Source organism: Hypomesus transpacificus, chromosome 11 (genome assembly GCF_021917145.1).
Source record: "Hypomesus transpacificus isolate Combined female chromosome 11, fHypTra1, whole genome shotgun sequence".
NCBI lineage: Eukaryota > Metazoa > Chordata > Actinopteri > Osmeriformes > Osmeridae > Hypomesus > Hypomesus transpacificus.
The window spans coordinates 5,032,851-5,048,251 of NC_061070.1; the positions used below are offsets into that span (position 1 = coordinate 5,032,851).

Genomic DNA, 15,401 nt, shown 5'->3' on the forward strand with positions numbered 1-15,401 from the left:
TTGTCCGTTCTGTTGTGCGTTTCTCTGACCGTGATCTCGTGAGCGTCATCTGAACCCTTCACCCTGAAGAAAAGAAGAGCTTCCAAATAAGCCCAAATGGTCCGTAATATATTTCTCACAAAGCTAGAGCTACAGTAGCTACTCTAATTGTGTTTGGAACTTCGTGCAGTGTAAGCTAGCCATCTGCGGCCTGCTAACTGTAGGCTAAGTATGGTCACTTGACAGGACACGCCCACGCTTGCTAAGAAGTTAACGTGATCGAGAATATCAGTGACTTTAAATGGCCTATGAAGGAAATGTTTTCAGTGCCAGTTGTTATATTATCCTCACGTAAGCATGTGCATGCTAGTGGCAGATGCCAAATAAAGACTAAAGAATGTTTGACCTGTGCGCTAGTAGTGAATACTTATTAATACTCATTAGTTATTAATTGTTACAGTACTGAAATTGCTTGACTTGTAGCACTAGCTAACATTGAGCTCAAATAGGTATTTCATGTGTGACATTTGACCTAGTCTATGTAGAAAATGTGGAAACAAGAATGTTCTGTTTACAGGCCGAAGGAAAGATAGATGCGAGTTATGTGGTGGACGATGAAGAACATGGAACTTCAGACGACACCAGCCTCCAAGTTAGTAAATTATTAGTCTTTCATTTGCAACAAAGTTTAAGAGAATGCTAACTGACAGCCTTCGTCCTTCATTGAAGTAAGCCATGCAGTGTTTTACAATACTGCCTGTGTTGTGTGTTGTATAGGTGGAGCTTAATGTGTTCAGAGCCCAGTGGATGTCTGAATTGATGCCCAGTTCAGGTGCTGGTGTGCTGAACAGAGGACAGATGGCTGCTGCAGACCTGAGAAGGAAGCAGGAACTTTTGCGGGAGGAAAAAGTATGTTACAATTTGGACTTCGATACTGATACCAATTGTAATATTGCGGTACTCGATACTGAAACAATACTAATGATTTAATTGAAATGTATTATTTGACAATTGTTTAGTCTTTTATTTTCAATTATAATGTTTTACAATGTGTAGAGAAATGTAAGCATAAATGCAATGGTTCGACCAGGTGGTTAAAACCCTGAACCCCTATTCCCCTGTGCTCTCAGTGTAAGAGACTCTTGTGAAGATTAAACTTGTTGTACATAGGCTAATGATAACCGTAAAATAATGAATTGAAACACTTTTCTAGGTGCGATTCTCAAGAGTACGGCCGAATCCCAATACTCCCCCTTCCCCTTACACCTTCCCCCGAATTTCGTTTAATATCAGTGCATAACACTACTTGCTTTGGAGATATCGATATGTGCTAGATGACGTACCTGTAACCAAGTGGCGTCCCATTTCTTAGGGATATGTAGCCCTTACCCCTCAGTTTCGAGGGCCAAGGGCTAGGTGTAAGGGGAAGGGTTAAGGGGGAGTATTGGGATTCGGCCTAAGTCTTGCGCGTAACTGTGTAATTGAGATAAGTAGCCGAAATAACACTGACTGGCCTGCTAGCGTACATGAAAATCCCTCACCTTTCGCCGAAATCGGGCGGGGGGGGGGGGGGGGGGGGGACCACCATCAGAAGCTGAAAGCACTCCTGGCCTCGGCGATTTACCTGACTGAATTTGTTGAATGATGGTTTCAATCATTTTTATATTTTCTGGTATACCGTATTTCTTCGATTAAACGTCCCCCTCGAATAAACGCCGCCCCAAAAATGAACATATTGTAATAAACGCCGCCCCCGATTAAACGCCGCACCCAAAAAATCTGAAAACGGTTATTTAATTGGTTAAATTAAAACACAGTAATTATTACACAAGTAATTAACACGAGTATTATAATTCCCTCAACATTGGCTTTCTTGCTACAGGTTTGAAGCTTCTTCTCCAAATCCACCGTGAAAACTAAACCCACAGTAGGCTACAACGAGACAATAAAGACCACATTAGCTTAATATGAACGTACAATGACATGCGCAGCATGTAAATAACCTTCACCAAAGTAAAATACAGACACAAAACAACATACCCCGTTGGCTGCATGCTGTACACAAGGGAATAGAGGTTTCCTTAGATCCTTAGCCAACATCCGATCAACAACCTTAAACTTTTATCTGAGCTTCGCTTGCTGTGGACTCTCTCACTCACAAGCGTTCCAAAAGGCCTTCAAAATAAAGGCACTGTACTTTTACCAAATAAAGTCACTTAATAATACTGAATGCAAGTATTCTAAATTAGGACATAGGTTGAAAACAAATGATACATAATGTAATTGCGACTATTATATGTAGCCTACAATATTGCGAGGTAGCTGACTTCACCACTGGCAAATTCGCCTTTCATCAACCCCAAGTTCGCGTGCTACAGATCTCTTGCTGCTGGTGAGTGCTTTCTGCACAGCTTTCTGTTTGAAAGCTGGAAGTGTAAGAATGTTTCGGCATGCTGCTTAAGATTTCTACACAATGTAGACACGCGCGGCTTCAATTTTATACTAGGCTTTGTGTTTGACCTCCTTGTCTATTCTTTGTTTGTCTATGGCCGCACTGCAGCTGCAATTCTCTAAATCTCTCTTACTAATTAAACGCCGCCCTCGAATAAACGCTGCACCAAAAATTATCATTGTGTAATAAACGCAGCAGCGTTTAATCGAAGAAATACGGTATCTAAGTTAAGTTATCCAGGATCTCTGTTGACATAGACTTAGCTAACGTTAGCTACAGCTTGATGAATTGAGTCATTGAACACAGCAGGAGAGAAGGCAACGTTAGCCAGCTAGCTAAAGCTCCGGTGGAAAATTCCAAATGAACATATGCAGCCCTTAGTGCCGCCTACACACAACAGTGACACTGACAGATCGAAAGCTAATTTGAGACAATATAAAAATGGGAAACCAGGCTAAGAAATGTAAACGTAATTACCTTCACTAGACAACGTTTTACCAATTGGACAAACGGCTATGTTTGTTTGTTTCAAGCTCCCAAAACTATTTTTCGCTCAAATCAGAAGTCCCTAACTAGCATCACATCAGGCACAGAATTTGCATGCATTAGCAGGGCGCTCGCTGTGGTGGCGTATACGGGACCGGTTCTGGTGTAAGTAGGGGTCTAGCTAATACTAAGGGGAATACAAAATAAAATAAAAGTAGCCATAATTTACAATTTAACCAAAAATACAGATAGTGCAAGAGAACGATACAATAGTGCAATGTGCAGGGTGTCATTGTGCAGATTGTAATTTAAAGTCAGTGTGAGTCCTTGGCCTTGTTAAAGTGGCCAACAGCGGATGGGAAGAAACTGTTCTTGTGGCGTGAGGTTTTGGTTTGATGGACCGCAGCCTTCTGCCGGAGGGGAATAGCTGGAACAGGGAGTGTCCAGGGTGGGAGGGGTCGGCCACAATCTTCCTCGCTCGCCTCAGGGACCTTGAGGTGTGCAGATCCTCGAGGGAAGGCAGATTGCAGCAGATCACCTTCTCAGCAGTGCGGATGATACGCTGCAGTCTGCACTTGTCCTTGGCAGGGGCAGCAATGTACCAGATGGTGATAGAAGAAGTGAGGATGGACTCAATGATGGCTGTGTAGAAGTGCACCATCATTGTCTTTGGCAGGTTGAATTTCTTCAGCTGCCGTAGGAAGTACATCCTCTGTTGTGCTCTTTTGGTGAGGGAGCTGATGTTCAGTTCCCACTTGAGGTCCTGGGAGAGGATGGTGCCTAGGAAGCGGAAGGACTTCAGTGTTGACTGGGGAGTCACTCAGGGTGATGGGGGTGAGTGGGGCTTTGTTCTTCCTGAAGTCCACAACCATCTCCACTGTCTTAAGAGCATTGAGCTCTAAGTTGTTCTGGCTACACCAGGTCACCAGGTTGTCAGCTTCCCACCTGTAGTCAGACTCGTCCCCGTCAGAGATGAGCCCAATGAGGGTGGTGTCGTCCGCAAACTTCAAGAGTTTGACAGACGGATGACTCGAGGTGCAGCTGTTGGTGTACAGGGAGAAGAGCAGAGGAGAAAGGACGCAGCCCTGAGGAGATCCGGTGCTGATGGACCGGGAGTCAGAGACTTGTGTTCCCAGCTTAACGCACTGCTTCCTGTCAGACAGGAAGTCTGTGATCCACCTGCAGGTGGAGTCGGGCACGTTCAGCTGGGAGAGCTTGTCCTGGAGCAGGGTTGGGATGATGGTGTTGAAGACAGAGCTGAAGTCCACAAACAGGATCCTGGCGTAGGATTCTGGGGAGTCCAGATGTTGTAGGGTGAAGTGGAGGGCCATGTTAACGGCATCATCCACCGACCTGTTGGCTCTGTAGGCAAACTGCAGTGGGTCCAGGAAGGGGTCTGTGATGGATTTGAGGTGTGCCAGCACAAGGCGCTCAAAACACTTCATTACCACAGAGGTCAGGGCGACGGGTCTGTAGTCATTAAGTCCTGTTGGCCTTGGCTTTTTGGGCACAGGGATGATGGTGGAGGACTTGAGACAGGCTGGCACATGGCATGTCTCCAGGGAGGTGTTAAAGATGTTTGTAAACACCGGAGACAGCTGGTCAGCGCAGTGCTTGAGGGTGGCAGGAGAGACAGAGTCCGGCCCAGCTGCTTTGCGGGGGTTCTGTCTCTTGAACAGTCTGTTAACTTCACCCTCCTGAATGGAGAGAGTCGTCACAGTAGAGGGGGGGAGGGGGGAGGCCGAGGCCTGGATGGAAAGGGGTAGTTCAGGACTGTCCAATTGTCTTTCAAATCTGCAGTAGAAGTTGTTCAGGTCGTTGGCCAGGCGGGAGTCGTTGGTGGAGTGAGGGGCTCTGGGCTTGTAGTTGGTGATTTGCCTGAGCCCTCTCCAGACAGAAGCAGAGTTGTTAGCAGAGAACTGACGCTTCAGTTTCTGAGTACAGTCGTTTAGCCTCTCTCACTGCCTTGCTAAACCTGTTCTTCGACTCCTTGAATCTGTCTCTATCCCCACTCCTAAAAGCTTCCTCCTTCTCTGACCTCAACCTTCTCAGCTCTGCTGAGAACCAGGGTTTGTCGTTGTTGAAGCTCACCCTGGTGCGTGTTGGTATACAGCAGTCCTCACAGAAGCTTATGTGATGTCACAGCCATAGTGAGTTCATCCAAACTATTGGTACATTTAGACATTTATTTAGTCATTTAGCAGACGCTCTTATCCAGAGCAACTTTTACTGGTAGCAGTTGTGAACATATCCCAGTCTGTACAGTTCAAGCACGCCCGCAGATCCTCCATAGCCTCACTGGTCCACTGTTTTGATGTCCTCACAACAGGTTTACAGAGCTTTAATTTCTGCCTGTATGCAGGAATCAGATGGACCATGGTATGGTCAGAGTGGCCCAGTGCTGCACGAGGGACGGCGGGGTAGGCTCTACTGACTGTAGTGTAGCAGTGATCCAGAGTGTTCTCTTCTCTGGTTGGGCATTTGATGAATTGTCTGTATTTAGGGAGTTTGTGGCAGAGATTACCTTTGTTAAAGTCGCCGAGTACAATAACAAGGGAATCCGGGTTTGCTCGCTCCACACTCAGAATCTGGTCGGCGAGCGTGCATTGGGCCTCTTTAACCTGTGGACCCGGCGCCATGTAAACTCCGACCAAAATAAGCGGTGTGAATTCTCGTGGCGAGTAAAAATACTTAGTAAGGAGGCCATAATAATTTTTGCCTCATGGCTCAAGTTACGTTTCTCCAGCTCTCCCCAGGTTGGCAAAAAAGTATTTCAAAATGCATCAGATTGATGCTTTAAAATATGGAATATTTAAATTTTTCTTAAGGGTCAGCTTTGGGACACAGGTTAAGAAACGGTTGACATTTCAAGGTGAAATTGCATGAAATTGTGCACGGTATTTCAGAATGTCATCCTGTTTAACTAAACAGATAATCAAAATGATGACAGGCCAAAAGATAATGGCTGGATTCAAACCTATGACCTAACACTTTACAGGTCACCATCCCAGCCCATTGAGCTGTTCTCAGTGTTGAATATTGTCATGTTCAGTTACTGTATAAAAAAGTAAGCTGTTTCTCCTGTGGTAAGCGTTGTTAGATTCGGCCAAAGTTGAAACTGCTTGTACATTTTCGATAACGGAACAACGGAATGACTGGGTTGCTGCTGTAAAGAATAACTTGCTCACTGTTTTTTTAAAAGGTTGTTTGGGGTGCCATAACTTGTCATGGAAGGGAATTTCAAATCATGCCTAGCATCAGTGGGGATGTGTCCTGGCTTAGGTTACTGAAATGAATCTGTGAAACAGGCAAGGGATTCACCTGAACAATCAATTTACTTCATTAGAGATGACCATCAGAGTTATCTCTACCATGCATAGACTACAAGTAGCTAGCCTGGCTGCCAGCCCAACTTTGCCCCGCCCACAACAAAAAAATTGGGGTCGGTTGGAGAAACCCACGTCCGAACAGGAGCTGTTCGGACCAATCAAATTGTCAGGGCGGGCTTTATACGATGATGGACAGATGATCAACAGTAACGTAATCAACCACGTCACCAAAGAGCACTTGGGTTGAATTCGTTTTCAACAAACAACATATTACGTTGCTCTGATTGGTTGCAGGTCTATCCAATTGAGCGAAGAGGCATTTGTTTTACGGGTTCGGTTGAAACACGCCCCATACTCACAGCCCAACGGAGGTTTCTCAGACTCATATTCTGACCAGAAAATTATGAGTATGACAACGTCAGGCTAACAAGTAGCTACCTGCTGTGGTGAACCTGGCTTGTTTGTGGTTTACACAGTCTCACTAAACAGATGATCGTAGTGTTGTGATGGGCTCAAATAAAAACGCATTGCTAATGCTATGTTTTACAACCGGAGGATTGATCGGAAGACTAGAAACCGTTCTGTCAGATTTTTATATTTTTTTTTACTATGCCTATGGTTTTGAACCTCCAACCCTTCACTTACCAGCACAACATCTCAGCCTATCAAGCCATTCACAAACCTGGACTTTTATGTTCAGTAACTGCATATTAAAATAAGACGGTTCTCCTAAGGCAAGCATTGTCAGATTTGGTCCAAGTTCAAACAGCTGTAATTCAGTCATATTTTCACATATCAAGGTGAAACTTTGCAGCGTACTTCAGTGGGGTGTCACCTTAAAGCATATTAGGTTTGAACCATCCTTCAAAAAAAATTGATTTAGTGACACAAACATATTGAGGCAATGTGGACAGTTACATAAATACACCCCATTCAGCCATATTGTATTTAATTACATTTTCCCAAGTAACGTTTTTACATCTGTTCTATATATCTGTATGAAATTTCAAGTCAATGGGACCTTTGGTTCTAGAGAAGAGGAATTTTGAAGGTTTTCCCAAATTATCACTGTACAGGAAAATCCATCATGGAGGACCTTACGGGTCCTTGAGGTTTTTGCATGAAAAATTAGGCATGTACACCCAAGTTTCAGAAGAATTGGAGCAATGGGGTGGAGTTTAGGGTGTGGCCTGTGGCGCCCGCTACAGCTGAATGTGTCCCATATTTGGTGTGGGGGTACCCACTTGGATGTAGTATCAATGTGCCAAATTAGAACATTTATGACTTTTTGAGATATTGGGGCGCAGAGAAAAAAATAAATAATAATAATACTTACAAAAAAAATAGGTTCCGTCCTACCGGAAAAACCCTAATAAGAATACTAACAGAAACATTAGGTTTTCACCTACCGGAGGAACCCTAATGAGAGCCATGTGTGACACATACACACAACACAGATTTCTGCGATTATTAGAGATATGGCAGTCCCTATAACTGTATGGTAAAAACCTTGGCAAACTCATTGGGTACAGTGCCCAAATCATTTTCAGCAAGTTTCACATCTCCCTCTTGAGCGCGCTAGCCCTATGGGTCAAAGTTGGAGTCGTGCGTACAAACGTTCTTTACAGGCCACAAATGTTGGCACAGATGATCTTCAGACCAAGCTTCAAGAATGTTATGAGGATTTTTGATTTTCTAAACAGTTTATCCGATACAGCCAATCAGAATTGGCAGCAGAGCCACCAAACAGGATTTCAGCAACTCTGAGGTATTGACGCATGCTATGTCACCCTCCCAACAGCCCTTTGAAAAGGGAATATAAATTTGCCACAACGTTTTCAGGGGAAACTGTTTTCTAATAATAAGAAAAAATAAGCGCAAACTCTGAGGGAGTTACCAAACTTGTGAGTTAACTTCTACCTGTAATTTGAACATTCTGTGGCTTAAAGATCAGAACATTTTGAAAGATTGCATGACTGTTGTTATTTTTTATTAAGATTGTAGAAGTAGCTATCTATAATTAATTAATTTACTATCTATAACACTTGAATATTAGTCCAAGTGTCAAAACAACAGCAATATTAAAAAAATATAGCTGCAAGCAACAAAGGCAGATTGCTCCTCAAAATTGCAAACCATTTTAAAACTACATTGGTAGTTGGTCCCGTAGAGCTCTTTGGTCTACGGGACCCTTACTCTACATATGGAGCTATTGTCACATGTGTTGTAGGGGTTTTAATATTGGCCAAACATCCAAAACGATTCCCCTAGGTTTAAAGAGAGAAGGGTAAACTGAAGAGAACACACATGAACATCATAAACATTCAATAGTCTAATTAGATCCAGTTATCCTGACAAAACATGTAAGCTATAGTTCTTAATTTATGTTAGGACATGGTCTAAGTATTGGAAAAATGAGAGCCTAGTGTATTTAGTTTGGAAATTCTAGGCTATAGGCTTATGCTACTTGATGTTAAATGTTGATGCTTAGCCTATTCCATTGAACAACTTTCGGAATGACAAGACAGGCTGTGTATAATAGGCAGGAGATAGTAGGGCTGTCCCCATTCAGTCGACTAGTCGATTCTCTGGTCGATATGCTCTTGGTCGACTACGATTTATTTTTGTTGAGCTGCTGTATGGGAGTGTGAGATCTGATTACCGCTTGTCACCATTGCTGAATTAAAGGAGACATGTCATGAAAACTTCATTTTATGAGGTTATTTAACATTAATATGAGTTCCCCTAGCCAGCCTTTGGTCCCCCAATGGCTAGAATTTTCGATAAGTGTAAACCAAGCCCTGCGTGTTCTTCTCCGCCTTTGACAAAATGAAGGCTCAAACGCTCTGTTTGAAAATCTCTTCCAAGTGACGTAGATACGAGAAAGGTTACCTCCCCTCTCTCTGCTTTGCCCGCTCAGATCATCTGGCCCGCCCATGAGAAACTGAGCTGCCACCGTGCAAGGGCGAGTGCGATATCGGTTTTTCCTGGATAGACATCATGGCGAACAAACATAAGAAGCATAACAGTTGCTCATTGCTTGGATGTGCAAATCAAAACAAAACTATTTTTTTAGTTCCTTCATCCAAGCGTCTGCACAACCAGTATCTTAATTTGATTTTCGCTGGAATTGCGCCTACACAACTTCACAAAGTTTTGTATGTCTGCGCCAAACATTTCAGCCTCTACTGTTTCCACAACTTGAGCCAATACAAAACTGGCATTGCTGAAATAAAATTCTGGATCATTATAACTCTCCTTGGTCAAGCTACAAACCTTGGACAAGTAAGCTAACTAACGCTATATCATTTTGTTGCTTTACTGTATATGGTTACCTAGCTTGCTACCCTAAGAATGTGGCTGTAACATTAGCTCTGAAGCTAACAGCTGAGTTACTGTTGCTTATGTAAAGATAGATGGCATCAAGTAGGCTATGTGTGTGAATACAAACGCTGTAACGCCATTGTTGCACTTCTTTGTTATTTGGATAACCGTTCTGTTGTTGTGGCGCGCGATATCCGCCTTTCTCTTCATTGAAATGACTATGAGTGTGCACCTCTGAAAACCAGGGTGATCAGATGAGAATGACTCAATTTGAGGCATCTTACAGCAACTGGGGCTACGAGCCATTGCGATACATCCGTTGTAAACATTAGCGCATGTTGCCGCCCCTCTCCTCCTCATTAGCATTTAAAGCTACAGACACCAAAACAGCGCGTTCTGAGGAAAGCTCATTGTGGGACTACTCGTAGTGGCTATAATTCTGCACCATGGCTGATTTTCGGGAAAGAGACTTCAGATACAGTATTAGGGAACCACTAAGGCCTATATAAAAGCATCCAAAAACAGCATTACATGTCTCCTTTAAAGAAATGTTCTACAGAAATTGTAGATTATATTATTTAAGTCAAATAAAGAAACTCAAAAAATATATAATTTAAAAGAAAAGGTGTTATTGTTTTCCCTTTCGTAAATCTGTGCTTTGTTGTGTTTGTTTTTTGCATGCTGCACGAGCACAATTGGCTGCCGAACTATAAACGCTGCCATAGCCTACTTTGTCAGTGTTATTAGGCAAAATGGCAAATAAATCTGTGTTATGGCAGCATTTCATTTACAGTACATTTACAAAGTGCCGGGTGACTCGAAAAAACGTTGAATGCAAACTCTGCCAACAACGGTTTATTTTTCATAGTTCGACGTTGAATATGATGTAGCCTACCACCTGAAAAACATAAATTGGCCTACTTTGCTAATGCTAACGCGCTGGATTGAAAAAGGAATATGCCTATTATAAGAATCACATCCAAATCGAATGACATTATCTTCTCCGGCCAAGACGACACAATCTGTTGCACCGTTCCCCACTCGGCTTCAACGTAATTTTGCATACTCCACTTTTTCAAGCAGTGAATAGCACGCTGATTTGCATGTTAAACAAACAATATTTTTTTAATTTGTAGTACATTGGTTATTATTTATGATCTCTTACAATCAGGCATTTTGTATTATATCGGCATTCGGTTATAACAGGACTAGTGACACAAGGCTTATTACTAGTAATAACATATTTTATAGCGGCTGAATCTGGAATATCCAGCAGATACATTGAGTCAGATCGGTAAATCTGGAATATCCAGCAGATACATTGAGTCAGATCGGTAAAATGTTTGGAAATGTATGTTTGTCTAGTTGTCAATCTCCCTATGTATTTATTTAATATTATCTCTTAAAACAGTGAGGTAATACATCACACAAAATGGTTTGATGAAAAACATTGTGACATTTTAAAGAAAAAAAACGGTTTCAAATTTCGATTTGTCGATTTTCAGAAGTGCTTAGTCGAGTCTTGGTCGACCAAAGAAAATCTTAGTCGGGGACAGCCCTAGTACATAGTATTATTGTTACGACCCCAAGTAGTGCTTGTCAACTTCAAGGCGTAGGGAGCCATAACATAAACAGCAAATACAAATGTAAAAGGGTAACATATAGGATTATTTACAACAACAAAAATACTGCAGGGAACACCGGAAACTGAACGGTGCCAAATAAAACAGGTCAATAAAGTGTCCAACCTACCTAACCAAAGAAAAACATCCATAACTGAAATACATTTGGTGGCACTCGCAGGGCTCTCAAGTTTTGAAGACAGGCAATAGTGACATATCCCCCCCATATATAATTATAAAATATAACATGATTTTAAAAGTGCCCTATACGTCGACTGCATTACACTTAAATGTATTTAGTGCTAATACAATTATTAAGCCTATTTGGAAAGAGATGTTTATAATTTGACTGTCAGTCATCGTGTGATAAAGAAAATATGACTAGGCCTAGACTACTGTTCTGAGCAGGTGTTTTCAGTGAACAGGCTGTAAAACTGTTGGTAAAGTTACAGACACTCAGTGAAAAACTGATGCTAATTATCTGGGAAACTTTTTCTAGTTGTCATTGATTGTGTCAAACAAGTTGTTGTAAGCTAAACAGGAGATCATGACTTAACCTACTCTGTGCTCAAAGTGATGCTCGATTTCCAGTGGTTTCCTCTGTGGGTGAACGAAACTTCCGGAAAACGTTGTAGCAGAATCACGTGAACAATTCCAGGATATGCTTTTTTTCCATTGGTTGTTGCGTTAAATCTTACCCAGACACAATAGTGCTATTTTCTGAGCTGGGCTATTGTGCAGCCACTTTCTTTTTTTTGATTGGCTGATAAGTGGCAAGCTCGACTAGGAACTCCAGGGAAGACGTGCTTGATTCCTGCCGGTTCCATAGTAAGAGCGGCGCGGCCAAAGACATTTTGGTTGGGCGCTGCGGCATATAAAATATATTATAAATAGTTTTTCCGCGTGAGAAATACATTGTGTGGCGGGAGTGTGTGACAAAAGACCGAAATTTGTGACACTCACGCTCAATGCGTGACACTTGAGAGCCCTGCACTTGTTTCCATTCTAACAGGGAAGTCGCTACGTGATAGCTATGTATTCCCATGGGCGGCTTACTTACCCCCTCATCCCAGGGGTGATGAGCCAAACGTAAAAAAAACACAAACACAGGTTCTGTCATTCCATCTTCAAAATATAATTCTTTCAATTCTGGAATACATCATTCTACAGTAGAGGTGGAACGGTACATGTATTCGTATTCAACCGAAACGGTACGGTGCGTGAAAATACACGGGAGAATACACGGTATAAAAATAAATTAAACTTGCGTTCATTAATGTAATGCGGAACTACTGTTAGATACTCGTGTTCTTTAGGGACACCTAATCTGTAGCCCCGCTTTAGCTCTGAAGCTCTGATTGGTGCCGCCGTGAGTCAGAGATAGCTAGCAGCCATAGAGTTAATATAACTACAGTAAGCTACTTTTGTCTTCCAAGATGGCGTCCCCATTCATTTCTATGAAAAGTGCGCAGTGAGGCAAGCGAGAGCGCGAGACTGGACGCGGCCATCTTTCCACTTCTGTGTCTTCCTGTCTAGCTTTAAACAGTGGCTCTTTTTTTCCCTAGCTCCAAGAGCTCATGAGCTCCGACTCGGCTGTCGGCCAATGTGAACTTTTGTGTTCGTGCCCTGTTAGTATCCGCGAGCACATTTGCAGGCAACTTCCATTGACTAAGCAAAAAAATTGGTTGCTAGTTTACCCATTTCGGATTGGTTTCAAACTTAGCAAAAATCAGGATAAATTCTTCCATGAAAAAGCTAGTAGTATGAGCCAGGTTCGAGAATCAAACTAAAATTATTGGGGGAGATCGTTTTGTAAATGTTGAATGGAGTTAATAGAATAAAAACGACCGGAAGAGTCGGAAACCTAACCGTACATGCAATACCACCTACATCCACCGGGGCCGTTGCTTCAAGCCGAGGGGCGAGGGGTGGGGGCTTGCTAGCAGCATAAGGAGGAGTATGGTGAGTGGTGGCGACCCACAAGAGATAGGCCCCGCCGGCCTCTTTAAAATCGCAAGTTTGGCAAAACTTCGGTTTCCCAGTCAGTTACAGTAGTACAGGCGAGAGAGTGGTGGATAAGACAAGCACTGTGTGTCGGCGTTGTTCAGCAGTTGTGGGGTTTATGAGTGGAAATATATCTAACATGCTAACGCATATAACGCATCTGGATAAGAGCGTGTGCTAAATGACTACAAATATCCGACGCAATCACCCAGGTGTGCCAATCACTGGTACAAGACAAAAAAAAAACAGCTCCAACTGTCCTCTCTACAGTGATTAAACTGGAACTGAACTGATTTATGAAATACGGCTCATATTATTATTAAAATACGATCACAAAACTTTATCTGACAACTAAAAGTGCAAAATGTTCCATTTGTTAATAAAAACGTTTTAAACTTTACAACTTCACTAAAGGGCCTGGCCATATTTGAATTGTCATGTCTGTGACGTCACGAGAATGTTCAGGTACTGTGACTGACAGCTGCTAGCAGTCATCAAGATTGACATTGACAGATTTTCAGGGAGAACAGAGGTAGAAATGGCTTCAAATTAACTGTTAAAACAATGTGCAACGTAGGATCTTATTGTATAGCCCCAGGTTGTACAAACAAATTTTACAGGACAGAAGGCATTCACTATCATGTCCTAAGCTGCAACCGGTTTTACGAAAATGGCTGTAGCTATAGCGCCAAAGCCCAAATTACATTTTTAAACCTGTGGATTACATTTTTAAACCTGTTAAATACGCTAACGTTACATACACACACTGGCGTTTTTGACATAGCTAGCTCTAGCTCCTAAATTCACAGATATGATTGTATACAATCTAGGCTATAGCCTAATAACGCACAAAGCTAACTCCGTATCGTTTCGTACACTGTAGTTTGTTATGTTTAACCTAGAGAACAAGTTCTCAACGCAACCAGTGAGCATGTTTCAAAGAACTTGAAGGTTACTAGTAACCAGACATGAAAACGGGTCAGGGGTGAAAAAGGTGAGAAGGATATTACCCCTCTAAGGGGGTCCAGGTGCATGCTGCCCCATAAGAAAAAAATAATATTCCATATTATAAAGCATCAATCTGATGCATTTTGAGATACTTTTTTGCCAACCTGGGGAGAGCTGGAGAGACAACTTAAACCATGAGTCAAAAATTATTAATGCCTCCTTTCTAAGTATTATGCAAGCCATTTCATGCCAGCCTGTCACTGGGTCTAACATTTACAGTATATGAGGCACAATGTGGTAAGGGCATCACAAATGGCTTAATGCATAACCCCCACAAGAGATGGTGGACATGCAGACATTTCGATTATTTATCTAATATGGCATTAAGTTTTATGTTATATTTTTCTATGTCAATAAATGTATTGTAACGACCCTATGTTGTAGTTATTGTTTCATGCATTCAGAGTTCAGGGGAGACAGTAAGGCTGGGGGGATGTTGGGTAATCTCGCGGGGTTGGGATGTTTATAAATCAGAGCGACTGTCTTTATATCTCTCTCTGTTCTGACCTGAGAAGTGGAAAGATGTGTATGAGTTTCTGTTACTGTTCATTGCTAGTGTGATGGTTTAGCGGCGTGGGTTGTGGCCGAAACAACAGCCCAGTTGGGTAAATAAACGAGTAGAACTGTGGACATCCAAGTCGCCTTGACTCATTCATACGACCATAGTCGTGGTTGTTACAGTATATACTATTATAATATCACTGTGTCTAATCGCGATTCAGTTCCACTCTAACCAGCCTTTAGATACACATACAAATAGGGCCCAAAAATCACTGAAGCAATCAGAATTTACATGTCATCTTCAATGCACCCGTATTCACTCATACAGGACCCGCGGTATGAACCGCAGTATGAACCGAACCGTGACTTCAGTGTACTGTTCCACCCCTATTCTACAGATAAGTTGTTTAAAATGTAAAGTTTTGAGCCTTAGGGCTTATGATAGTACCTCAGTGTACAAGCACATTATTATTTTTCTCGCTGCATGTGCGAGAGGGGTATCCAATCCCAATAGGAAAACAGAGTTCAATACAACAGGGCGAAACGAAGAGTCACGGAGGCCTGTAGTCTGTCCGAGTCTCTAAATATTATACATTATCAGCAGTGTGCAAAATACGGGGGGTCCGGGGGGGGGGCTCGACCCCCCCCCCCCCCCCGATTACCCCATGAGTTACCCCTTGGGTGCACCTATATTTT

The 15,401-nt window shown here is 42.5% G+C and overlaps 1 protein-coding gene across 3 annotated transcripts in view; it reads left to right on the plus strand.

Annotated features, from left to right (window-relative positions):
- The first annotated feature begins 11 nt into the window (after nt 1-11).
- The window catches only part of fbxo9 (F-box protein 9), a 37,259-nt gene continuing 21,869 nt past the window's right edge, over nt 12-15,401 (plus strand). For all 3 annotated transcript variants that reach the window (XM_047029649.1, XM_047029651.1, XM_047029650.1), the window contains exons 1-3: nt 12-99; nt 557-631; nt 757-888. In XM_047029649.1, coding sequence (XP_046885605.1) covers nt 97-99; nt 557-631; nt 757-888 — 210 coding nt within the window. In that variant the 5' untranslated portion in view covers nt 12-96. The remainder of the gene's footprint in view (nt 100-556; nt 632-756; nt 889-15,401) is intronic.